The 27,045-nt window shown below is 48.0% G+C and overlaps 1 protein-coding gene across 3 annotated transcripts in view; it reads left to right on the forward strand.

Annotated features, from left to right (window-relative positions):
* Positions 1-1,282: 1,282 nt before the first annotated feature.
* RALB (RAS like proto-oncogene B) overlaps positions 1,283-27,045 on the forward strand; it is a 40,067-nt gene continuing 14,304 nt past the window's right edge. The window contains exons 1-2 of one of the 3 annotated variants that reach the window (XM_081143326.1): positions 1,283-1,471; positions 24,038-24,201. In XM_081143326.1, coding sequence (XP_080999452.1) covers positions 24,088-24,201 — 114 coding nt within the window. In that variant the 5' untranslated portion in view covers positions 1,283-1,471; positions 24,038-24,087. Of the gene's footprint in view, positions 1,472-1,530; positions 1,853-9,687; positions 10,067-24,037; positions 24,202-27,045 lie in introns of those variants that run through there. The other 2 variants (XM_081143327.1, XM_081143328.1) reach the window with 2 other exon arrangements.

Raw genomic sequence — 27,045 nt, forward strand, 5'->3', positions numbered from 1 at the left:
TAGTAGACTAAACTAGGATATTCTGCCTGGCCCAACCAGTGTGGCTCAGTAGTTGAGTGTTGACCCGTGAACCTGGAGGTCACCTCGAGGTCATGGTTGGATTCCTGGTCAGGGCACATGTCTCTGTTTTGGACTCAATCCCCAGTAGGGGCTGTGCAGGCAGCTCTCTTATCACTGACGTTCCTCTCTCTGAAATCAATAAAAACATATTAAAAAAATTTTAAACTAGATATTCTTCTGGTTACATGTTTTTTGTTAAGCCTGTTACTTAACAAGAGTAAAGCTTCTCTGCTTTTTGATACAGCTATTGGTGGAGGGCCTGGATTTGTTAGCTGCTTATACATAACAATCTAATCAAGGCACAAAGCCTCTCATACAATACATGTATAATTATCAACAACGAAAGAATTAATGACATGGTGCTAGCTTCTGTGGATATCAAATTGGGCAAGAACCAGTTTCCTTCCCCAGAGATTGTAAAGGCGGATATCTAAACAATTGCCATACAATGTGTTGTGCGTGCCACGAGGTTTGTGGAGGGGTCAGTGGGGCCACAAATCCTGAGGAGGTGGTGGGGGAGGATTCAGCTCTAGGAAGGGGCGGTTGCTGCGAAAAGCAACCGAGGTGAAGCCCTATTTGGACAGAAAGTTACAAGTCCCCGGGATCCGGGGGACGATGACAGGGGCAGGTTGTGGGAGAGAAACCTGTCGGCCATTAGCTTTCCCACTGCACTTCCTGCATCAAGGCTAGGGCTGGGGTGCGGATTCTTGACCCTGTGACCTGGGTAGAGTATTGCCAGGAGTCGGTCAGGTAACTCCATTACCGCCAACGGGAGTCATTACCCAAGCGAGTCGCGGCGCAGGCGGAGGTCCCCGCGCAGGCGGAGGTCCCGAGGGCCGCCCGGACCCTTCGGCACCCGCATCATAATTTTCCTTGGTTTTCTGCCCCAGGGCTGTCCTTCCCTTTTGCTTTCCACTACTGTGGCCTCGCCCTTACCTAAATTCACTACGGGAGCCCACTCCGCGCGCCCACAATCCGGCGAAAAGCTCGACTCCTCCACTGCAGCATCGGTCACGTGCAGCCCCTTCGGCCGCCTGGAGGAGGAAATGGAGGGGGCGGGGCAGGCGTGCCGAGCCCGCCCCTCCTGCCTGAGGCGGCTTATCATTGGCGAAGCGCACTCCCCAGCCGCCTGAAGCTCGGAAGCTCCGCTCCAGATTGGCTAATAGGCGCCCAGTGGGCGTGGCCTCCAGGGGTGGGAGCGGAAGGGAGGGCGCGCTCTCGAGGGGCGGGGTTGCCTAGGCGACGCCGGGGGCGCGCTCGGGGGTGGGGAAGCGAGCCCAAGCTGCTCAATGACAAATCCGCTGGGGACTGCTGGGGTCCCGCCCCGGGAGGAGGCCGGGGAGAGGGCGGGGCGGGCTTAAGAGCGGCGTGCCGCTAGTGGACGGCAGAGGCGGCGCCGGACGGGTCCCAGGTGAGAGTGTCCGGTCCCGGCGGGATCCCCTCGGGCGGGCTCGGGCGCGGGATGGGGAAGTGGGGTGCGCCGCGGGCGCTGGGCGGCCTCCTGCCCCCGCGCTCTCCGCGCAGGGCTGTGGCCGGCGGCGGGACACGTCGCGCCTCGAGGCTGGCGGCGGGCAACGCGGGAGCAGCGGCCCTGGCAGGTCCCCGGAGAAAGACCCTGGGCCTCGTAGACCAGTTCGGAGCCGAGGAAGCGGGGGCGGCGCCCCAGCCTCTCCCTTTTCGCCGCTCCTTCCCTTTTCCCACAAATGGCCTCTGCTTCCACTTCCTGCCCTTTCGGGCCTTCAGCCCGAGGATGGTCCACTTCCTCCGTCCCTTCGTTGCCGCTGTGGGCAGGGTAAGAGCTGAAGTGTTGCAAACACTTCTAAGTACCTTAAGGACTTGGACTTGGACTGAACAGGGGCCATGTTCCAAAAGTTGCTTGATCTGTTCTTGGTCCTGTCTCACAAATGAGCGTGAGGTTGTTTCTTTGCACAACCCCCCTCCGCCCCCACCCCTCCTCCTTCCCCTTCCCCTTTAGTTTTTTTCTGATCCGGGGCTGGCCCGGAGCGTGGCTTCTAATGGGAAGAAGCACCGAGCACTTGAGCTCTTTGCGGGGACCGGGCTTCAGCGCCTCCCTTCCTCCCTCCTATAGGTATAAGCGGATCCGTGGCCGGTGCAGAACTGCTAGTGGCAGAGAGAGCTGCGCCCGGCTGCCCGTTTCAGCAGGGTCCTTTCTGTGCTAATTTTCAGGCGAATACTGGAAACGTTGTAACTTTGCTGTTGCCGTCAGATGAGTCTTTTGGGGAGAAGCTCTTGTGTTTGGTGGGCCGAGTTAGAATTGCCACTGGAAGAGGCTTGACTGTTCATTTGAGCCATCTGCGCCTTGGTTTCAACCCTTGGCGAACAGTGAGCGTTCTGCTTTGTCCTAGTTTCCTAACCTCATTTCTTTATGTTAAGTTTTGGGGATGGATAGTGGGCGCTGATTATCAGAAGGGACAGCGTATCCTTTGATGTGTGAGTGAGCCCCGGTCTAAGCAGAGCAACAAGATTCTTGGGATGTCCATGCTTGAAACAGGCTATGGCAATGTTTCTTAAACCTGGGGCAGTAGAATTAGAATTTATCAAAGATCCCAGAAATGGGATCCTTGCGGACTGAAGAACTGGAGGACAGGGTGTGAAGACCTAGGTTTGATGCTGGTTCTGAAACTTTATTAGTGGTGTGAGCTTGAGTATGGCTTTCACCTCTCTGTGCTGCAGAGTCCGCAGCTGTGAAACGGTGATAATAGTTGTCCTCCTTGTTAGGATTGAAAGAAGTAAGGGATGTTTAGGGTGTCCTTTGTGGTAGTGGGGGTGCGACGGAGGTAGGGTGGGAGTAAGGCGAGGATATATTACATCTCGCATGTAGTTTTAGTTGAGTCAGCTGGTCTGCTTTCTTCTCACCGCAGTTGGGTCTTTCCTCCCTTTTCTCTCCACTTTATTTCTCGTTGGAAAAATGGGTACTCTGATCTGAGATCTCAGCAGAGTTTCCCTATGCCCGAGGAGTCAAGCCCCTCTCAGGATTTTATGTGGAAAAAAGTGAGAGTATAAGTTATTAGGTATCTTTTGGGAATATAGGACCTAGGCACATGAAGGTAGGAAAACAAGAATTACAGCCTCAAATGGGATCCGAATGGGTCTTGGTAGAAGGTGGAAGAAGTGGAAAAGTTTTAAATTCTTGCCGTAATTCTTCAAGGCTCTTGCCTTGGCTGAAGATGACTTGAGACTGGAAATTTTTAAACCGGAGTTGAAATAATCCTTTGTGCCATATCACCCAATCCCAGAATACCTCTTTGCATTCAGTTGCTAAATTCTTATGCAGTCATGGAATTTGGAAACATCATTGGAAACCTTTTCTGAAAGCTAAATTTGGAGACAACCTAGAACTACAGTGTTGGAAGAGATCTTGTTGAACTCGTCTAATATTTCCAGTGTATTTGTCTCAAAATGTGCAAGAGTCCCGCTTTTCATTGGCTCCAAATACTTCTATGCAAACAGCTCTTGCTCTTAGATATGCAAGATACCTGGATTTGTCTTTTTTTTTTAAAGTGAATTCATGTGGCTGAGGGTAAGTCTGAATCAGAGAGTCAGAGTACCAGAGAAAATGGAACTCTCGATCAGGGGTGGGGCGGGTAAGTAGGAAGAGGGAAACTAAGGTTTATTGAGCATTAGCTATCTGCTTGGCACAGACCCACAGGTCTAACCAATACTAGATAAATATTTGACCTTGGAGATAATATTTAACCTTGAGCTGTCTCCTTTAGCTCCTCAGTTCTTTTGCTACCTAGGAATACAAGCATGGGTGTATGTGTGTACATATTCTAAGATGTTTCAAAAGTAGAGGAACCAGCAGTCAAGAGGGCTTATGAGCTTTTGGTTGGGTGACAGTGGAAAGAAAGATGAAGAGAGTTTGGAAGCAGAGTATCAAAATCACAGAGTATGTGGTTACCATAGCAACTGCAAAATGCCAGCTAGGTCTTAATTTCAAGTTTATGTTACTTTTTAAAAAAGTAAAAAGTAACTGCTTATACATTTCCTGAGTGTTTTCTGTTATGGCTGTAAATGAATCTTTACGGAGTTTTTGCTTTTTTAGAAATCAAAATCTAAATTCAGAGAAAGGTGCTATTAATTGATAATTGCTAATATATTATTGTTATTGTTGCTTTTGTTATTGCTTTGTGGGCAACTTACATATAGCATCTTTTAGGTCCACTAGATTGGGAATTAATGTAGAAAATACTAAAGTAGCCCGGCTGGGCGTGGCTCAGTGGTTGAGCATCCACCTAGGATCCAGGTGATCAGGGTTCGATTCCCGGTCAGGGCACATGCCCGGGTTGTGGGCTCGATCAATGACTCTCTCATCACTGATGTTTCTATCTCTCTCTCTCCCTCTCCTTTCCTCTCTCTGAAATCAATAAAGATACATAAAATAAATTAAAAAAAAAAAAAAGAAAAAAAAAAAGAAAATACTAAATTAGGTCTGACCCAAATTAAAATAGTCCAAGTTATGTACTTTTACTCAGCATATGGCATGAGTTAAAGGAAATATAGTTGTTTGGTCTTCTAAAGTTTGTCTTTTGAATGACTTTTCGCCTGGCCAGGCATGGCTTAGCTGTTGAGCATCGACCCAGGATCCAGGAGATCGAGGTTCGATTCCCTGTCAGGGCACATGCCTAGATTGCAGGCTCGATCCCCAGTTGGGGACCTGCAGGAGGTAGCAGATCAATGACTCTCTCATTACTGATGTTTCTATCTCTCTCTCCCCCTCTTCCTTCCTCTCTCTGAAATCAATAAAGATATATTTTAAAAATATATATATTGAATGAATTTTCTACTGCTGGGGAATAAATTATCCCAAATTTAGCAGCTTTAAACAACAGACATTTATTATGTCACAATTTCTGAAGTTCAGGAATCTGGGAGCAGCATGGTGGGTGCTTCTGCTCAGGGTCTCTCCTGAGGTTGGAGCCATCTGAAGGTTTGACTGGGGTTGGAGAACCTGCTTCCAAGATGGCTCACTTACATGGCTCTTGGCTGGAGGCCTCAGTTCCTCACCATGTGGGCCTCTCCACAGGACTCTTTACAACATGGCATCTGACTTTTCCCCCAGAGCAAGTGACCTGAGAGAGGGAGAGAGAGAGAAGGAAAGAGTATAAGCAAGATGGGAACTGCAGTGTCTTGGCGCCTAATCGGCAGTGATATACCATCGTGTTTACCGGCACGTAGACCAAACCTGTACAGTAGGAGGGGACTGACTACACAAGGGGAGCTTGAGGACCGTTGGCATTCTTGGACACTAGCTTCCACAGTGTCTTTTTCAAGGTTCAGACCAGATATTGAGAAAATCATTGTTTCATAAGCTTACTAAAGTATGTACTGTAGGAGATTAAAATACAGCTGGAGGTTTTACTATTATAGAATCTTTTAATATTATACTTTATGTTCTTTCTTCTGGTTCTTCATTGTCAGATGCTAGACTTAATTAGCCAAATATGCAGTAGGTTAGGAAATTAGACATTTAAATCTTGCTGATCCTTAAACCAAATGGAACAGCTGACTGTTTTTTTGAATCCTAAAACAAATTGGTAAAAAATTATTGCCAAAGCGATCTCTTTGATAGACAGCTTAAAAGTAGTCATTAATCATCTGTGTATTTTTAAAAAGAAAACTCACTGACAAAGTAGCTGAAAAATCTTGGTGAACCTAAATCAAACCCCCCACCCTCAGTTATTTTAAGTCTTTGGATTATATTTATTTGCCTAGCAAGTCTTAATTTCTCTTTTGAAATGCTGAGGTATTTTAATTATCCACCTGGATAGAAGGGCTGTATTCTTTTAGCCTATAGATGAAATCTTTCTGAAGTGTCTGTAGGTGGAGAGAAGAATTTAGGAATCCTTGGCCTGAAGCCTCATTAAATGACTTCTCAGTTTCCTTCCATCTCTAAAAATTCTCACTCTAATATTTTCATGTAACAAATATCCTTTGAACCCAGCATATTTATAACGAGAGTTCATAAATCATGTTAAGCTGTAACTTCAGATAATGAAGTATTCTGAGAATCGTTTGTATTCATCCTGACCCACTTGAAGATGGTCAGAGTCATCATTAGGCAGACTGGAAAAGTCAGCACAATTTGATTTCCTTTCTTCCAATTTTTGGCCCTTTTCCCATTCACTGTCCTAATTTATGAGCTACTGTCTTTCTTTTCTTTCATCCTACCTCTCCCATCATCCCTTCCTTCCTTCCCTCTCCCCCCTCTAAAAACAGGAAAGGATTGGTGGCCAGCCATTTATTGTAGATTAGCTGATCCTGTTATTAGGAGAGGGCTTTAGCTAATGTGGTGCATCTACCCGTTGCATAGTAAGCGTTTAAAAAAAATCTCACATTATATCTGTTCAGTAAGTTCTGCCATATTTTTTGTTAAACTTTAAAAAGGTTTTATATTCAGTTCCAATGTGGTGTGTATGTATAGGGGGTGGGGTTGTCCACACCACCAAGTAATTCTCAGACACCAGCTTGGTGTCCTACAATTCAACTCAATTCTGACACTGTCTAGAGACAGCATCAGATTCCATAGGGTAAGGGCTCCGTCCCATAAGATTGCCCTCCACTTCAGACAACAGTTAGAAGCTCAGGTTGTTCCCAACTGGCTACAGATTGGAGGGCCCCGCGATCCCCTCCTTGGATTTCAAATGCCGGTCTCCAGGTTGTTACCTGAACTTTTCTGCCCCATGACTGGTATAAATCAGAGGTTCCCACAACTCCCTCCTTGGGTTCAATTAATTTGCTAGAGCAGCTCAAAGAAGTCAGGAAACTGGTTTACTCACTAGATTACCGATTTATGACAAAGGATAGTTGAGGGTACGAATCAACAGCCAGAAGAAGAGATACACAGGGTGAGGTCCCTAGCAAAGGAGTGCCTGTCCTGGAGGAGGTTGGGGCCCAGCGTGGTGGCGCATGGAAGCGTCCTGGTTCCCCAGCCTGCAAACTCTGACACCCTCCTTCTGGGTTCTTAGGGAGGCTTCATCGCATAGTCCTGATTGATTAAATCATTGGCTGCTGGTGGCTGGTTCAACCTCCAGCCCTCTCTGCTCCTAGAAACCAGGGGTGGGACTGAAAGTTCCAACCATCAGTTCCAGGTTGGTTCCCCAGCAACCAGCGCCTCCCTAGGGTGCGCTCCAACGTCGCCTCATTGGCATAAACCCAGGTGTGGTGGAAAGGGGCCTGTTATGAATAGTGAGCCACGGTTCACCTTCCTGGCTCTGAGGCATTTTCAGGAACGGAGGGAGGAGGAGATGTGATCATTTAACGAAAGATGCACCTGTTGTTCTCACTCAGGGCATTCCAAGGGTTTGCAGAGTGGTGAGCCAGGAACTGTGGCCCAAGATCAAATATATTTCTTATAAATCACAGTATTGCAACCTCCTAAATAGTGTGAAATCGAGCTGTGTTCTCCATGTCTGCTGCCATCCTCTTAGGCCACCCTTGCCTCTGGCCTGCCTGCTGCATCTCCCACATCTCGAGACTGCTCTGTTTTTCCACACTGTAGTTAGAATGGTCTTTTCAACATGCAAGTCTAATTATGTCACTTATTTGCTTGAAACACTTCAGTGGCTTTCCAGTGCTCTCAGTAAAAAGTTTAAAATCCCTAAACTATGGGACTTGCTGGGTGGTAAATGACCTGCCCTTACTTTCCTCTAGTTTCATCTCATACCATATTCTGCCTTTTTTCCTGCTCCAGGCAGCCGCAAGGATCTTTCTTCAGTTTCTTGATTGTACCGAACTTCCTCTTACTTCAAGCCTTGCTAAAGGCAGTACTATAGAAGAGCAGAGCGTGTGACAGGGATAGAAGCATATGACTCATGGAACTGGAAGAAGACAAAGCCGGCCAGGGAATAGTTGGTGTAGGGTCTTGTAGGCCATGGTGAATAGAGGGTTTGGGTTTTACTCATGATGAGTCATTAAAGGGCTTAATCACACTTAAAAAAAAAATCCTCACCCAAGGATATGTTTTTGTTGATTTTAGAGAGAGAAAGAAACATCATCAGTGTGAGAGAGAAACATCAATTGGTTGCCTCCTGTATGCCCCCTGACCAGGGATCAAACCCACAACCTTTTGGTGTACAGGATGATGCTCCAACTGACTGAGGCACCAGCCAGGGCAGCACACTTTTCTTTGCATTTTTAGAAAATTCACAGTAGGGGCTATGTGGAAGACAGATTGAAGAGAAGCTAAAGTGGCACTGAGAAGTCATTTAGGAAGTTGTGGCTGTTGAGTGGTTGGTGGCTGGGACGGGGTGTGGCAGAGAAGATGGAAGAAGCAGATGGATTTAAAATGTATTTTGGAGATGGAAAATCAGTAGAATTGTCACTGCAAAGGGACCAAGACTGAGGTGGGTCTGCCCCAGCGTGGTCTGAAATGAGTGGGTTCCTGACTTCTTGCAGGAAAGATTTCACGATGTGAGTCTAGGTGATTTAGAGAGCACATTTATTAAAGCTGGGGACAGTGAAACAAGGAAGGGCTTAAGATAGAAGAGGCAAGATCATAGCAACAGGAGTGAGTCTTTGTGGAGCTGCCTGGCCCTTTGGAAACGTGAGAAAGAGTTGAGCCTGGGCAAGGTGCCTTGGCCCTTTAGAAAGCAAGTCACGGAGGCAGAAGGAATGAGCCACCTGGGCTCTGTGGACTCAGGAAACAAGTTACAGAGGCAGAAGGAGCGCCCTTGGAGGCAGGTTCAGGGGGTTAGCCCTGGACAAGTTGCCATTGCCCACTGCTCCCCTGTTGCAAGTCTAGTGGGAACCCTTAGAGCATAGCAGAAAGAAAACAAATATATGCGCCTGAGGAAAGAAGTGGGTAAAGGCACAGGTGTGTTCTAGGGAGAGCATGCACTGGGTCCTTTGTTTTAAGAGTTTTTATCTGTTTTCTAAAGGTTAGAATTTTAGGGAGGATCTCAATAGAATATTCATCAGCTTTCCAGGTATGTCCTTTAATATGCTGATGCATTCAAAAGAGTAGGTCAGGGTCATTCTCTGGTCAGTTTCACTTTCAAAGAATGTCACCCAAGAGGGACAGGGACTGGAATGTGTAAACCATTTGCTCCTAAGTGTCCTCGGTTAGGGAAGATAAGATCTTGCGATTTATTGCCAAGGAATTTTCCTAGCTTCTTTCTATCCTGCCTCAGAATTGGTCATGAATTGAGTTCGGGGACAGGAAAAGGGAATCAAAGATGACTCCCAGGTTTTTGGCTTTTAGTAATGCCCCGTATATGACTAGTTACTTTAGTAACTACTAGATGGAGATTAGTGGAGAAGGTATAGATTTTAAGGGCGGAAGAATTAAGAGTTCTGGTTTGGGAATCGTAAGGGTGAGATTCTTGCCAGATACCCATGTGGGCTGAGGTGGCAGTTAGGCAGAGGGACATGAATCTGGAGGTCAGAAGAGTGACCCGGGCTGCATTTGAAAAGTTTGGGAGCTGCATATAAAGTTGCTGGTATGGGTGAGATCACTGAGCGAGAGCGTAGAGGTGAGAGGCTGTAGCACTCAGCTCTGAGGAGTACTGACGTTAGAAGTCAGGTGATGGAGGAGACCTGGCAGACAGTACAGAGGAGGAGCGGCCAGAGGAACCGCGGCCCGGGGCACGTGGCGCTGCGGAGGCGGAGGCCAGACCCTGGAGGGAGATGCCCACAGGGATCTTTGAATTGGCCTGCTAGGGGCCTTCCCCTTTCCAGGCAAAGTTTTATCACATGTCCTACACGCTCATTTTTTAAAAGGGGGAGGGGGAGGGGATGGGAGAGGAGAAAGAAACGTTTTTATTGGCTTTCGCAACGTGGAATTTATTGGTGTTTTGACAAGACCAGTTTCCATGAAATTACGCTGGGGAAGGAAGCAGATTAGAAGCAGTGAGGGAAGGAGACGCAGGGCCTTCTGCTGGAGGGCATCTGTGGCCAGCAGCAGCTGGAGCAGCGGGCAGTGCGGAACCCTGGGCTCCACTCCTCGCCCGCTGAGTAGCAATGTGCATTTGAACGAGACCCTCAGGTAATCTGTATCTGCAGTGAAGTGCGGGAAGCTTGGCATAGATAACCAGGGCAGTGGAGAAACTGTCTCCTGCTGCAGGGACGTGTGGGGTAGAAAACGCGTGTGTGTGTTTAGGGTGAGCCTAAACAAAATGGGTCTTGTGCCATTGGTGATGATCCTGTGGAGGGGTAAAGGCTGACTAATGATGTGGGAAGAGAGGTAATGGCTGGGGTGACTTTCTTGGGCTTGGGGGTGGTGGCTGCTGGAGTCCAAAGCCTGTGAGGAGGGGCTGGCTTTTGCCAGGAGTAGGAGCATGCTCTCCATGTAGCCAGCGACACAGAGGAGATGTGTATGGATGCTGGTAGGTTTGTAGGTTTGGTGGAGGAGCACTGAGGGCGTTTGTGCGCAAAGGCTGCTGTTTGGGAGAAATGAGGGAAGGTTGTTTCCGGAGCGTGAGTGTAGGAAGGACCCAGTAAGATTTCTGGGAAGGGCTGAGTGGATTCTGGCTTGTGACCATAAATGCATTCAATGTGAAGTTTCATAAGGCTGGCTGCATGATTTTCTCTCCCTCTATAGCTCAGAGGGAGCTGGTGTGCAGGAAGGGCTGGAGACCACTGCTTGCAAGTGTGAAGGCAGAGAATTGTGGTAGGTGGGCATTTGAGTGAGTGGACTTGCAGGTGGTGGCTGAGGCTGGAGGGTTATGGGACAGAAGCTCCCAGTGATGAAGCTCAGGGTCCGCCCCTAGCAGAGTAGGTAGAAAGCAGGAAAATAGTTCTGGAGAAGAGAAGGTCAGGAGCTTGCGAGAGGCCAAGCTTGTCCATGTGAACATAGAAGTCACTGAGGAAGATGCCAGGAGTTGGATAGAAAGGAAGCCTGCGAACAAGAAACAAATTCCACCAATAAATGAGGGGAGTGAGGAGGAGGCCTGCAGATTCCGGCAGCAAGGTGGGGGAACGGGTGTTAACCGAGCCCTGAAGATCCCGGGCTTTTATAAAAGGAAGGAGAACATTATTGGGCTGAGAGAAGTACTGAATTGGAAGTGACAGTGCCCCTGGCCCTACAGCACATGGCATGAGAGGGAAAACAGCATCTGCTTCAGAGTTGGTGTCCCCAGGGCACGCCCAAGTCTCAGGGAAAGCCGGAAGGTAGAGGAACATTCTTAGAAGAGGCTGGGTAGGTGGCAGTTTCCTGGTGCTGGTTCCCTAAGGCTTCAGACACTGACAGCAGGGGAGAGAATCGAATGAAAGACAGTTTCTGTTAGAGAAATGTCAGGACCTGCTTGGGGAGGTTTAGGGCAGGTCATGAATTGCCCATCAGCAGTGCCTCTGAAGGTGAGTGTCATTGCCTTTTGGGGTGATAGAGAAGAAAGAAGGGTCTGAACGACCTCTATTGATGATGATAATATTCCTACTCTTATTTCCATATTGAAAATGCTCTTGGGGCTCTCGAAGCCTTTAGTACTATTAAAAAGAAACAGCAGACCCAAAGTGGAGTCACTTTTGCTGGGCCCCACCAAGACCTAACACAACCTAACGGCAGTCTCAGCCTCTCCCAGGAGTGGAATTTTAGACAGTCAATCTGGAATTCCCTGGTCAGCACTAGTGAGGTCATCTGCCTGATAAGCCCCCCTTCTTACCCCTAAAGGAAGGTGACCGTGGCCAGAAATAATCCACTCTTTTAACTTTCTTGCCCACCCTCTTTCTGCCTGTAAAAGCCTTCATTTTGCACAGTCCCTCCATGGGTCCTTCTGGTTGTGTGATGGGATGCTTAATAAAGCCAGTTAGATCTTCACATTTACTCAGTTGTTTGTCCTTCAACAGTACATTCCCATTTGTTCCTCGCCAGGACTCTGAGATGGGCAGGGCAAGTGTCCCTGTTCCTCGGGTGGAGAACTCAGGCCCAGTGGGGTGAAGTGACTCGCCAAGTCAGTATAGTGGGTGAGTGGTTGAATGAAGTCCAGAAGCCAGGCCTCTTCCTAGTGTGGCCCTCGGATGGGGTTGCCTCAGCTGTCAGGGCAAAGAAGTCTCCGTGCCTGGTCCCTTCTTTTAAGGACTGGCACCTCCTCCTGCCTTAGCACAGCTTTGGCTCCAGTTTCTTTCTCAAGACTTTCTAAAATATCAGAGTGATATTCAAGAAACAGCTAAGTGCATACTCAGAGCCAGGTGTTAGGATAGGTGTTTTCTTATGTAACCTTCATAGTAGCCCTGAGGATACACATAGCTGTATATTTTATAGATCACACTGAGGCTGAGAAAAGTAGCTTAATGGAGGTCATTAGTGTCCTAATGGCCGACTCCAGACTTCTAGTCGAGTGTTTTTCCTCCTGTCCCACACTATAGTTGGTGTATAACTACTTAAAAAAAATTGTCACAAACATAACATAAAATTTACCATTCTAACCATTTATAAGGTACAGTTCAGTGGCATTAAGTACATTCCCACTGTTATATAGTCACTGTCCATCTCCAAAACATTTTTTATCACCCCATCCTGAAACTCTGCCCATTGAACACCAACTCCCCACCTTCCCCTCTCCCCAGCCCTTGGCAACAACTGTTCTACTTTCCAACTCTGTGGGTTTGACTATCTCAGGTACCTCATACAGGTGTAATCATATGGCATTTGTCCTTCTGTGTCTGGCTTAATTTACGTAGCATAATGTCTTCAGCATTCATTCATGTTGTAGCATGTGTCAAAATTTCCTTCTTTTAGACTGGATAATGTCCCATCGTGTGGCTAGACCACACTTTGTTTTCTGTTCGTCATCAGTGGACAGTCGGGTTGCTTCCACCTTTCCACTGTTGTGAACAATCTGCTGTGAACACAGGTGTACAAATATCTACTCAAGTTCCTGTTTTCAATATTTGGGGTATATAATTGTTTTTTTTGCACATTTCCTCCCAGGTCTTTGTTTTAAAACTTGTGCTCTAGTTGCCTGTGCATTTCTTTCTCTTTAACGAGCTTCCTGATGCATAGTTCTGTGTCACTGATAGAAATTCCAGTATTTCACACCAAGTTTGAAGCCCTTCTCCACCCCACAGCTGTCCACTAATGGAGCAGCCTCGTGTCGTGGCTGAGTGGACTCCGAACCAGACTGCTGGGGCTCCAGTCCTAGCCCTGCCATTAATTAGTTAAGTGACCGTGCAGTTAGACAAGTTCTGTTTGGGTGCATGCATTATACATACAGAAGTAGAAATAGTAGTACATCCCTAACAGGATTTTATTTGGATAAATAATTCAGAACAGGGACACATATGCTAGTTCCTAATTCGACCTTCAGCTATTGAGAGTTGAAATAGTGCTAATGCCCGCGAGGCTGCCTTTGCAGGTGGAAGGAACTGGAGTTTGTATAAATTGGTAGAACTTTCTAGGGCCAGTGAAATCCCCAGACCCATTGAGGGGGGATGTCATGGTGGGAGAGGACTTCATTGCAGAAAAACTATACATTTTTAAAAACCAGAGCTTGCAGATCACCTCCCACCATTTGTTGTTGTTTTGTAGTTCAGGAAAGTCATCATATAAGCGAATTAACTTTTCAGTTTATCAGTTAACGCTTGTCTTCTTGAGGCCTCACAGCCCAGAAGGAGAACTCGGGTTTTCTGTCCAGCACGTATTGGGCAGCTCCGAAGTACTGGGCGCCCTGGGCACACAGGGATGAGCCGGCAGCTGCAGTGGGTGGGAGGGACGGACCGCACCCGGAGGAAATCCCGCTTCACCTCGGCGCGGCGGGGGCTGTACTGATGGGCAGGGCGCCCTGTGCGGAAGCCTGCGGGAGTCGGCTGAGCTGGGGACGCTCGGACGGCGGGGGAGTGTCAGGCTGCGTGAAGTCGCAGGTGAGCCTTCATCGGGAGGAAGGGCAGTCCTGGCAGAGGGAGTGGTACAGGCCAGAGCAGGCTCTAAGATGAGCAACCGAGGAGCTTTCTGGGTTTTGTTTGTTGAGTTTGTTAATTTGTTCTTTTTCTTTTCTTTTGGCGGGAGAACAGATAAAGAAATGTTCCTTAGGGAACAGAAATACCCAAAACAAATGTCCTTAGGTACACAGCGTTGCTAATTTAAGTTGTTTTGCAGATTTAATTTCAGAAGAAAACAAAAAATGGGAAAGGAATCTAGATTATTTCATTCGACTTCCTTATTTTTCTAGGCATGGAAACTGAGTCATGCATGCATGAGAGTATAAGAATATTCTGGTCCCTGATGCTGATGATAAGAGCAGCTGCACAAGGGGGGAGTCGAGTCTCCTTCTTTAAGTTCGTGTGTGTGGGAAAGGCTGAGTGTGCAGGAAGAGGAACTCCGAGAACCCTGATAACTTCAGTGTATCTCGCCTGGACCATCACTACTGGAATGCCCCAGTTAGTGAAAAGCAGTAAAAATATACAAATTTATCAATAGAGCAGTCAAGGCAGAGCATCTTCATTTAATAGAAAGATTTAACAGATCCAGCCGCAACCCTACCGAATTTGTATCTGTTAAAGATTGTTAGCTAGCCGTTACGGTTTCTTCTCTGGGTGACCATAGGGCCCGGAGCCAAGGGGCTCTGAGCCCCATTCAGGGTCGGCTCTTATTGCGAGGGTCTGTGCTCCTTTATAAGAGGTGATCAGTCAGAAAAATTTCTGCCCATTGAATAACAAATGCTTAGAAATCCTTAGTTAAATCAGTGGGTGAAATGATAGATTTTTATAAAAACTAGGTTGCTCTAATTTTTAAAGAGTTTCTCTGGTAAAACTAGGGACTTTGCATATTGTATTGAAATATCAAACCACTGGGGCTACAGTTTTTGTTTACTCTGAGACTTATTTAATAAACTTACTTTACTTGATGGTCTGATGATCTCTGTTTTAAGGGCCCGTGTCATAACTAGTAATGATAGCCTCATGATAAGTTCAAATAAATAACAATCTTAAGACATTTAAATTTTATAGTGAAAAATTTTCAAAGCTTAAAAAATAAAAATTAGCCCTGGCCGATGTGGCTCAGTGGTTAGAGTGTTGTACCTGCGTTGCAGGTTCGATCCCAGCCTCGGTCGGGGCATGTGCAGGAAGCAACCAAGTGATGTGTCTCTCTCATATCGATATTTTTCTCTCTCCTCCTCCCTCCTTCCCTTCCACTTTCTCTAAAAGTCAGTGGAAAAAATATCCTCGGGTGAAGATTAACAACAACAAAAAAATTAATGTTATCCACTTGTCAAACTTTGCTTTTGAAATAAGAACATAGTGGCTTAAACTTTTTATGCTTTTGACCATAAGTAATGGAAATAAGATATGGATGAATGCAAGTGTTAAATTTACACTGTATATTAGATTTTATGATTACCATAGTTTGGGTAGAATTCATGTTATTTAGGTTGCAGCCTGACTTATACGATCATAAAGGGAAACATTCCCACAGAAGGAAAACAGTAGACCTGGTGCCTGCCCTCATGGAGGTTTAATTGTAGTGGAGGAAGTAAGTGGAAAGCAGAAAAAGATAGGAATTGCAGGTGATCTGCAGTGAGGAAGCAAAGGGGCTGAACTGGAGGGTCTGGACAGGGGGCCTTACTGAGGTGCCGAAGTCCAGGAAGGCCTCTAGGAAGAAGTGATGCGTAAGGTGAACCTCTAGGAGAAGGCGTGAAGTTTGTGAATGCTAACTGCGGAAAGCCAAAGGGGCCAGGGCTTGTTACTGTTCTTAATGTGCTATTACTTTGAGCAGGCCTTTGCTTTTTTATTTTGGAAGAGAGTTGGGAGGACTTCAGAGAAGCCTGAGTGATTTATGGCAAAAAATAAAAATAGCATAAGCCCTGGCTGGTTTGGCTCAGTGGTTAGAGCGTCGGCCCACGGACTGAAGCGTCCCAGGTTCGATTCTGGCCAGGGGCATGGACCTCGGTTGCAGGCTTGATCTCCGACCCTGGTCGGGGCACATGCAGGGGGCAACTAATTGATGTCTCTCTCCCTCCGTCCCTCCATCCCTCCCTCCCTCCCACTCTCTGAAAAGCACCCTCCTTTCCACTCTCTGAAAAGCAATGGGAAAAATACCCTCAGGTGAGGATTAAAAAAAAATAGCTGAAAGTCCATTCGGGTCCTTTGACGGGCCGTGGAGGGATGGTTTGGCAACACTCCATCTGAAGATGCGGAATCTTGCCACGGATGCTTACCTCTTCTCATAAAATGGGAGATTTGGGTGATTAAGCAAATCTTTAAAAAATTGACCTGAATTTAATTTCTAGGTTTTGTTAAGGGAAGATGAGCAATTTGTACGTTTTTTCTCAATGTGAAGATTGGTAACCGTGCTTAGGAAATGAAAGTGGTAAGTCCGTGAGTGTGTATTTCCGAAATAACAAGCATTTCAGTCGGAACTTCAACGCAGGGTGGCTTACTCGTTTCTATGGATGGTTTAAGCTAGGACTGCAAAGCGTTGCTACAAATGTATACTAACAATCTTCCAAACCTGCTTTGGTAAAAATTAAAATTTAAGTCTTGATAGAATTTAATAAAGTACTTTTTAAAACCTGTTTTCTGGTTTCTAGAGTTTCCATTCTGTTCTAAATTGTGAAAATCCAATATTTTTTCAAATCAGAATCACTTTTTTTCTGTATTTACTTCTTTACTTGAAGTGAACATACCATTTTCAATCTTTATTATTTTGTGTTATTTTTGGTAAAATTCTACATTTTCTAAAGGCAAACAAAAAAAAAAATCCTCACCCAAGGACATTTTTGTTGATTTTTAGAGAGAGGGAAAGGAGGGATAGAGAGAGAAACATTGATGTGAGAGAGAAACATCAATGGGTTGCCTTCCACCCGCTCCCCGACCGGGGCTGGGGATCGAACCTATAACCTCGGCATGGGCCCTGAAAGGGAATTGAACCTGGGACCGTCCGTGTATGGGACAGTGTTCCTACTGACTGAGCCACACTGGCCAGGGCCAAGCAAACAATTTAAAAAAAGCAACCTTCTTTCTCATTTATTTAGGGCTCCCTGTTTCTGAAGACTTTAAAGCTGTAGCGTGACTATGGTAGAAATGACTGTACTTGAATTTGAAGAACATAAGATAAGTAGAAGACTATGTTGAGTAAGGCTCTCTAGTGAGGAGGTGGATATGAAGAGGAAAGCATTCACTTGGGTCTGAATGAAAAATAAAGGGACGGTCTGTAAGGATGACAAAATAATTTTGAATCAGACTTTGAAATGTGAATCAGTTTTTTTTTTAAACAAAGCAATGAACCATGGCCCTTGTAAAAACAAAAGTTGGTAGCGTAATTTAACTGTGAGACTGAAAATTGATATTTATCAGAAAAAAAGAATTCTCTTTGCAGTTAGATTCATGGTTCTGCCCAGACGACTATTTTAACTCTTACAGATTTAAGTTGAGAAAATGTATGTTCTCTGTGGTAGGTAAGGGGTGAAACAGCGGTTAACAAGTACAGAATCTGTTCTCAGAGAGCTTCAAGTCTGAGGGGATGGTGTTCAGTCCCGGTGTGAGTTGCAGTCGTCTGGACGGCCTAAGGATGTAGGTGCCAGGTCTCTATGGTCCTAAATTGGAATCGCCAGGAGAGTAGCACCTATATTTTTGTTTTCATTTTTTAAATAACTTTTTTACTGTGGAAATTTTCAAACATATAAAAGTACAAGAATAGCATAACAAGTTACCTTGTACCCATCAGCCAGCTTCAACAATTATCAATTTATGGCTAATCTTATTTCATGTAACTCTCCACTCTTTTCCCCTTGATGACTTTGAAGCAAATCCCATATGTCACTTAGCTTCATTTGTAATGAGGTTAAATGAAGTCATCTGAAAAATTTTAAACAATAATTCCTTAATATTTCCAATCCAGTCATGTTCACATTGCCCAAATTTTCTTAGGCGTTTGTTTGTTCAAATTAGGGTCCAAATAAGGTCCATATGTTTCAATCAGTTGATATGCCTCTTAGGTCTCATAATCTGTAGCGTCCCCTCTTTGTCTCTCTTTTCTTGAGATGTGATCATTGGAAAAACTGGGTGGCTTGTTTGCAGAACTTCCTCTAGTTTCTGTACTGCTCATGGTGTGTCTCTGGGGGCATGTTCAGCACATTCCTCTGTCTCCTGTATCTCGGGAACCAGACTTAAAAGCTTTGTGGGGAGCAAGACTACATCATTGATGGTTGTGCCTTTTTCAAGATGTTAATAATGTCGCCCCCACCCCCCCCCCCGTTAGCAGCTCTTGATGCTTAGTGCCTAGATTTCTTAATTCATGAGGAGTTGCAAAATGGCAATAGCTCAAGTTCTCCCATTCCTTGATTTCTTAGAATATTTTGTAAAGGGTAACTTGCTCCATGTATTATTTGGTCACCCTATGGCATAGTTTGTATAGGAGAAGCAAGATATATTTTTAATTCTTTCCCTTCATTTACCAATTTTTAAAATAATGAGTTGTTCACTAGACCTCCAAAAGTGACCAGTAAGGTGCTTTTTTAGCATCATTGTGGACAAATTTGGTGCACTTCAAGCCACTGCAGTTACTATCTTTATATATCTTTAATTGACCATCTTTGACCAATCTCTTCAAATTGGCTCCTGAGTGTGTGCGTGCACGTGTATGTGTGTGTATTTTTAAATTATTTTTGTAGCTAACAGCATTTATTGTTAAGCCACAAAAAGAACCTCTGGGAGGGCTTCTACTTTAATGGCTTACCTTCTGGAATTAGCATTCATGATAAAACACTCAGGAGACATTTCCTTAATGGAACTTTGATGAGAAATGCGGTGTAGTATGTTATGGAATATTGTTTAGTATAGGCCCTCATTTTTATTGCTTAAACTCTTCCCTCATCATTCATTCATTCATTCCTTTATTCGTTCTCTGGGCATTTCTAGGTCTCTCATACATGGTAAGTCAGAATTGTAGGCCCTGGAGACACGTGAATACATACTACCTCTCGGAGCCCCAGGTGTGCCCGTGAGACTGTTTACAGATCATCACAAGCTTGTGAAGTGATGTAGGGATTTAATGCAGGAAGCGAGGTGCTGTCAACTCACAGATTCTTACGGACACTGGCACACTCATTTATACAGTCCCTCAGTTTATTTTGTCACTGCTGTTTAATAATGTGTTAGATGCTAAGAAGTGAGACTCCATGTTGATCTTCAACAGGAATGAAAATGATGCCTGCCGGATAGACAGTGTCACTGGGTTCTACATTTTCATTACTCAGCATCCGCAGTCTCTATGATCCCTGCTTCCTGTGTTACTTTGTATTTGGGAGTGCTAGTTTTGGGGGGAGGGTCCTTCACTACCCTTATTTAGATCAGATTGTTCCTAATTTGGATTGTAACGGGAAGTGGTATGAATAATTGGGATTTGCCTTGACACTTAGAATGGTGTGAGTATGCTTAGCTGCTTGTTAAAATTCAGAGTCTGGCTCATAAGGAATCTGTGGAGACACTTGTAAGACCAGGTATCTATCTTGTTCCTCTTCTGACTCTCCCCTTCAGATGTAGTGCCTGTTTTTTTGCTTTTTAATTTATCTTTATTGTTCAAAGTATTACAGATGTCTCCCCCTTTTTTCTCCCCTTGACCCCTTCCACCCCCCTCCTACCCCCTCCCAGGCCTTCCCCGCACTATTGTCTGTCCATGGGCTTTGCTTATATGCATGTAAGTTCATTGGTTAACCTCCCCCCCAAATATGTCAGTCTGTTCCGTGCTTCAATGTCTCGATCTTTTTTGTGCATCAGTTTATTTTGTTCATTAGCGTCCACATATGAGTGAGATCATGTGATACTTGTCTTTCTCTGACTGGCTTATTTCGCTTAGCATAGTGTAGCATCTATGAATGCTTCTTGCCTGAACCAGTCTTTACTGTAACTGTTGCAAAGTGTTGATTTCCCAGCTCAGGCACCCTCTACATTGATCAGTGGGCCTTTGGTGTTCTACTGTAAGCAAGAGCCCTCCCTTCACCCTTGTCTATATAATACTTATTACAGGTATGGATTCATGCGTTCCTAAGTTTTCAGTGGTTTTTTCTTTACTGTCTTTAATTATTTTGGTGCTTCAGGAGTCTCAGAGTAGGATTGTCTTCCTTTTTGACTGTTATTTAAAGGATTAAAACCATGGATACTGTTTTGGGAGAGTCCAGCGTATAGTTATGACCTATTAGTAATACCCAGATTACCTTTGAGTCACCCGATCTGGAGAGAAGTGCTAAGTGCAGTTCTTTGTAGATGTGTAGTGTTTGATAGTCCCATGTGCTTCTGCACGTGTTACCAGGACACTTGAATTTTCTGACGGGAACTGGAGGGTAAGTTTCCTCTTCATTTTCAGATTCTTATTTGATTTTTGTGACAACCCTGTGATACAGACAAGGTGGCATTTGGACTCTATCTACCAACTCACTTTCTCCTGGCTGAAGTTTGACAAAAGGCTAACACTGATTGTCTTGGCCTGTGAGACTAAGGTCCACTAGAGACCACTGCTCCTCCTGACACTCCTGTGTGGCTTATATGCTGCAATTTGCTTGCAGAATTTTACTTCTCAAGTGAATATGTGTTCTGGTATTTGAATTAACACTAAATGGCAGAGAGCCTTATCTTCTATTAATATATCATAGAACATTACATAAAAAGCATTTCGCAACTCTCTTGCCTCCCTGCCAAGCCACCTAAATAAAGCTTTCGTGGTTTTGAGTGTCTCACTTTTCTGTACAGAAGGGTACATGTTTATTCTTATCGCCCCAGTGCCTTACAGGTTAAGTCGGGCTAGAGGACCCCCCTTGCAGTGGCCCCTCAGTTTCTCTAGGGTACGTTTCTTAAGACATCACTTGAGGCCCCTTTGTAGATGAATCTGTCCTATGTTTTGAGATTGATCACACAGTCATTCCCCACCACCCCATATGCTTCAGTACTCTGGTGCCAGGACCCGCCGAGGTGCTTCATGCCTTTGTTGCTTTGTGTGCGTGATGCTGGGAAGCGCCCTCTCACCCCAGCTGCTGCGTGAACTCTGGTTAATGCTCAGGCCTGTCCTGCTTCTCTTTCCCCAGAGTGCAGGATGTTTTACATTCTGCCCTGTGCTACCTTTATTGCTGCTCGTGAGAAATTGTATTAAAGTGTCTTTCCTTGGGAGATTGAGTTTTCTAAGGGCACAGATCCCCAGCTTTGCACAAAGTAGCACTTAAGTGTTTGGGGGACAAAAATAAATCAAGCTGCGGAGCTTCTCTGTTGGTGAGTAGAGACGTGTTAAAGGGTGTTTGTTGGTGTGTTTCTCGAGGACCCAGTGGAAGACTTCTCTGACTCTGTAGGAGCCACGTCAGGACTTGGTCTTAAGGGCCTAGGTCTGTGTCATGGCTTTCGGGGACTGGCTAAGAACCCAGATAGTTCATTGAAGAGATCAGGAGGTTTGCAAACCCCTGGAGGGAGTTCTGAAATTGTTAGCGAAGGCAATGTGGGGATTAGAATTGCTTTGTAAAAAATGATGTATATGCTGAAGTTAGGGTGAAGTGTGCTGATGTCTGTGACTTCATGAGATGCGGCAGAAACTAGACGATTGATGGGTGAGTAGAGGGATACCGGCTGACTGGGCGTGAGAGGCAGTGGAGCACAGTGTGAATTGTAGCACCCAGGGGGTGGGTACATGCACTCACTGTGCAGTTCCTCCAACTTTTTTTAAAGTTTGAAACTTTTCACAATGACATGTTGGGGAAAAGGATACTTGTGTTATTTTCAAGAACACATATGTTGGCCAGGCACATCTATAATAAGCAAATCATCGCATGGACTTCTGAGCTTTAAGTGTTTTTCTTCCTGGTTTTTCTCCTCCCCTCTCTAGTCAAATCTCAGTCCTTATGTTGCTCCCTTAAGATTTCCCTGACCTCCAGTCTCATTTAGACATTTCTCCTGTGTCCCCAGAGCACCCCTTGCATACTTCTCTGTGGGATTTATAATCCTGCACATATTCACTTATTCATCTGCCAGAACCACTCGACTTTGAGTTTTTTGAAAGCAAAGAGTGTTTCTGGAATGCTTTCAGTACAAGTAAAAACGAAAACAAGAACAATAAATAGACTAACAGTAGTTTAAACAAATCAGAGTTTATTATCTCCAATAACAGGAGTGTGGAGGCAGCATGTCCAGGTTCCAGGGACTGGCTCAGGGCAGGCACTGGGCAGGCACTCGTGCCTTTCTCCTGCCTTTCCCTGCCTTTCCGTGCCTTTCTCCTGCCTTTCCCTGCCTTTCCCTGCCTTTCCCTGCCTTTCTCCTGCCTTTCCCTGCCTTTCCCTGCCTTTCTCCTGCCTTCCCTAGCCTTTCCCTACCTTTCTCTTGCCTTCCCCTTGTCGTGTCAGGTGGACTGAAGCAATTATGTGGATTGGAAACAGCCACCATGGTTATTTCAGTTTTTGAGCTTTCAGCACATTTTGGCAAATATCTGTGAATTTGTTGAATAGTTTTCAGTTCATTTATTATGGTTCTAGAAAAATTTTGTTTTTTGAAATAATAGCTCAGAATTACAGGTGTTTATAAAAGCCCCCTAACCCAGGACATTTTTCTTCATTTTCATACAGCTGTACTAATTCATAGCAGCGAGGTTGCTTCAGAGAAATGTGTGACGGCTCGCCTGTCTGGAGGTTCCCCCCTCCACCAGCCTCAGCTCTGTGGGGACAGCTGTGGACCAGGAATCAGGCCAGAAGCAGTTTCACCTCCTAAACCAAAACCTTGTGGGGAAGCCTGTGCCTCCTCCCATTTATTCTATTTTAGTCACAGCTCAAAGGTGCTTAATTATCTAGTTAATTGCTTAGAACACTTATTAAAAAGCACATAATTAGAAAAGGGGAGTGGAACAAAGGCCAAGTGTAGGCAAATAAACGCGTAGCCCAGTGAAAGGGGGAGGAAAGTAGGCGGGACCTCCACTCATACTGGCCCAGACCGCGTCCCAGGCTGCGTCCCAGACGGGTCCCATCAGAGCCTCTGGCCCCAGGGTGCTGTTAGAGCTCCCAGTGATTCACTGTGCAGCCAGGATGGGAACCGCTGATTTAGAACAGTGTTTTTTATGTTACCTAATGGTGTGTGTTGTGTGCTTGTTCTGTGTACTTTTCTAGGGAGGGTATTTTCAGTTACTTTGTCAGAAGTAATGGAAATAAGGGCTCATATGTTGTAATTAGAAAAAATCCTCTTAAAATTAGATGGAAGGAAACCAACCTTTATTAAGTTCCTACTGTGTGCTAGGCACTGTGCTTGGTCTTTCACATGTGTTATCTCATTTTAACACTCAGAAGAGTCCTGCCGGGTGGGCTGTGGTTTACTCATTTTTGCCGGCAGGAAAACTGGCTTGGAGAAATCGAGTAACTAGGTGTAGGTCACACAGCTCAAGTGGCAGAGCCAGTCTTGGGCCAGTGTCCCTTTTCCTGGCCCTGTGGTATATGTGAAATAGAAAGATTTTCCTATACAAATTGTTAAAATAAAAATCAGCACTTGGGTTAGAGTAAGTTCCAGGCCGTATGCGTTCGATGGAGCATGGGGAATACCTTACCTCCCCGCAGTTCCGGGGTGCTGCCTCAGTTTATCTCGGCTGGCCAGACTGAACTGGTTTTCACCCACGAGGTTGTTATTTTTAGAAAAGTTTAACTCATTATAGTTCATCACTTGAAATACACTTGAGTAAATGACTCAGTTCCCCGTCGTGAAGGGCCCTGCTCTGCAGGGTACCCGCCCCTCCCCTGGTCAGCGCGGCCAGTGGAGTCGGGGCCGGGGGGCCGGGGGACGTGGGGGGGGGCGGCAGGTGGAGGCGGGTAGAGCGCCCCGGCCCCGCGCTCCCTGTGGCTCCAGGTGGCTCGGGCGGAACGACGGGGCTCGGCCGCTCCACCTGGGCGGGCAGTGCTGAGGCCGCGCGGGCCGTCAGTGCAGGTCGCGCCCGCCGTCCCACAGCCGTGCCCAGCTCGCGCTGGCGCTGCGGCCGCGCCCTGCGTGTCTGGCCTCGGCGCCTCCGGGGCGCGGGGCGTCGGCGGGGTGGAAACCAAAGCCCTCAGCGTTTCCTTCTCATTGTCATTGGCAGCTCTTCCACGGGTCTCCTGTCGCGTGTGGCAGCCTCAGCAAACCGGCAGCATGGCTGCGAACAAGAGTAAGAGCCAGAGCTCCTTGGCCCTCCACAAGGTGATCATGGTTGGCAGCGGCGGGGTTGGCAAGTCGGCGCTGACGCTGCAGTTCATGTACGACGAGGTAAGCCCGCGCCTTGGAGCCCGCGCCTTGGGCCTCGCCCGCCGGCGCCCCTGCCCACGCTCCGCGCGCTCCCGGTGGGCCCCGGTGCGGGAGGACCGCGGCGGCGCGGGGAGGCGCTTTCCCGCGGCTTCGTCGGGGGCCCGACCAGCGAGGGACCCCGACCTGGCGTTTGGCGGGCAACCGGCGGGCAGCGCCGCGGGGGCGCCGTGCGGTACCTGCAGCCACGCTGCGAGCGCTTCCCCCGGAGCAGGAGAGGAGGGAGGGCCCTTCGCGCGGCCGAAACTTAGCTGTGCCGGTTTGGGGAGCTGCTGTGGGGACAGCTAAGTTGTCCTGACTTAACTTGTTCTCAGGTGAGACACCAGGCTCTCCCCGCAGCGAGGTGAAGCTCGCACCATCCTTGCCCAGATTTCCATCACTTGGCGTGGGCAGTGTAGCTGGTGCTGGGCCCAGTGTGGCTACACAGCCTTGGTTCCTGTGGCGCAAGCTCCCCCGCTTGGTGGCCGCTGCCGATGCCACCGGCGGAGTGTTGGGATTAGAGCTCAGCCCTCGGGACTGCCACGGGCGTCCGTTTCCCGCGGCGCTGTGCGGGTGGAAGGGAGCTGAGAACCGCCGCTCGCTGGGCTGCGGTCGCCAGCGCCTCGGCGGGGCGGGGCTGCGGTGACCCTGGCGTTCTTGGGATCTGCCGAGGACAGTCGCATTAAGGACGCCTTTCACTGGGGATGGGTGGTGTGTATTCGTGTGGTTCGGAGGCGCTCTGCCTGTGGCTGTCACCAGCCACCCAGTAGGTCCGCCTTCCAGGAACGCCCCGCCCGCCGTGCTGGCTCACCCGTGAGTGCGGCTCCGGGTGTGTGCGGCTCCGGGTGTGTGTGGCTCCGGGTGTGTCCTCCTCCGGGTGTGTGCTGCTCCGGGTGTGTGCGGCTCCGGGTGTGTCCTCCTCCGGGTGTGTGCTGCTCCGGGTGTGTGCGGCTCCGGGTGTGTGCGGCTCCGGGTGTGTGCTGCTCCGGGTGTGTGCTGCTCCGGGTGTGTCCTCCTCCGGGTGTGTGCGGCTCCGGGTGTGTGCGGCTCCGGGTGTGTGTGGCTCCGGGTGTGTCCTCCTCCGGGTGTGTGCTGCTCCGGGTGTGTGTGGCTCCGGGTGTGTCCTCCTCCGGGTGTGTGCTGCTCCGGGTGTGTGCTGCTCCGGGTGTGTGTGGCTCCGGGTGTGTGCTGCTCCGGGTGTGTGTGGCTCCGGGTGTGTCCTCCTCCGGGTGTGTGCTGCTCCGGGTGTGTGCGGCTCCGGGTGTGTGCTGCTCCGGGTGTGTGTGGCTCCGGGTGTGTCCTCCTCCGGGTGTGTGCTGCTCCGGGTGTGTGCTGCTCCGGGTGTGTGCTGCTCCGGGTGTGTGTGGCTCCGGGTGTGTCCTCCTCCAGGTGTGTGCTGCTCCGGGTGTGTGCTGCTCCGGGTGTGTGTGGCTCCGGGTGTGTGCTGCTCCGGGTGTGTGTGGCTCCGGGTGTGTCCTCCTCCGGGTGTGTGCTGCTCCGGGTGTGTGCTGCTCCGGGTGTGTGCGGCTCCGGGTGTGTGCTGCTCCGGGTGTGTGTGGCTCCGGGTGTGTCCTCCTCCGGGTGTGTGCTGCTCCGGGTGTGTGCTGCTCCGGGTGTGTGTGGCTCCGGGTGTGTCCTCCTCCGGGTGTGTGCTGCTCCGGGTGTGTGCGGCTCCGGGTGTGTGCTGCTCCGGGTGTGTGCGGCTCCGGGTGTGTCCTCCTCCGGGTGTGTGCTGCTCCGGGTGTGTGCGGCTCCGGGTGTGTGCTGCTCCGGGTGTGTGTGGCTCCGGGTGTGTCCTCCTCTGGGTGTGTGCTGCTCCGGGTGTGTGCGGCTCCGGGTGTGTGTGGCTCCGGGTGTGTCCTCCTCCGGGTGTGTGCTGCTCCGGGTGTGTGCGGCTCCGGGTGTGTGCGGCTCCGGGTGTGTGCGGCTCCGGGTGTGTGCCGCTCCGGGTGTGTGCCGCTCCGGGTATGTGCGGCTCCGGGTGTGTCCTGCTCCGGGTGTGTGCTGCTCCGGGTGTGTGCGGCTCCGGGTGTGTGCGGCTCCGGGTGTGTGCTGGCTCACCCTCGAGTGCGGCTCCGGGTGTGTCCTGCTCCGGGTGTGTCCTGCTCTGGGTGTGTGTGGCTCCAGGTGTGTGCGGCTCCGGGTGTGTGCGGCTCCGGGTGTGTGCGGCTCCGGGTGTGTCCTGTGGCGCCTGGTACTGGGTGGGCCGTGGACCGGGAACAGGGTTGAAACCTAGAGCTAGAAACTGGCCTGGAAAGTTCTTCCCTGGCTTACAGGAGGCTCAGTAGAGGTGTTCTAGATTTTATGGGAGTCCTGGAAGTTTCATTACTAGTAATGTCAAGTAGCTGTGAAGCTGAAAAAACCTTTCTAAACTATCAATAAAAAAGAAATTTGGATCAGCCAAGCTATAGGAAAGACTAAATTATTTTTTATTCTTTATAGGAAATATTTCAAAATCATTGGCATATAATAAGATAATTAAAGAATATACAGCAACCAAAAAAATGTGGGAAGGTGTTCTGGAGGTATGCCTGGCAGTTAATGAATAAGTGTTATTTTGCTGTAGTGTGATTAAGTGATATTTGTATTAGTTTTCTATTGTTGTATAACAAATCACTACAAATTTAGTGGCTTCAAATGACAGATTTGTTACCTGTAGTTTCCAGGGTCAGGACTGTGGCACAGCTCAGTGGGGTGCCCTGCTCAGGGCCTCATGAGGCTGCAGTCTTGGTGTCGGCTGTGGCTGTGAGCTCTGCTGAGGCTCGGGTCCTCTTCCAGCCTCCCCAGTGCTCACCTCCTGGAGGTCCCCGCTACCCAGCGCTCTCCGCA

Source organism: Miniopterus schreibersii, assembly GCF_964146895.1.
Source record: "Miniopterus schreibersii genome assembly, chromosome: 7".
NCBI classification, from domain to species: domain Eukaryota; kingdom Metazoa; phylum Chordata; class Mammalia; order Chiroptera; family Miniopteridae; genus Miniopterus; species Miniopterus schreibersii.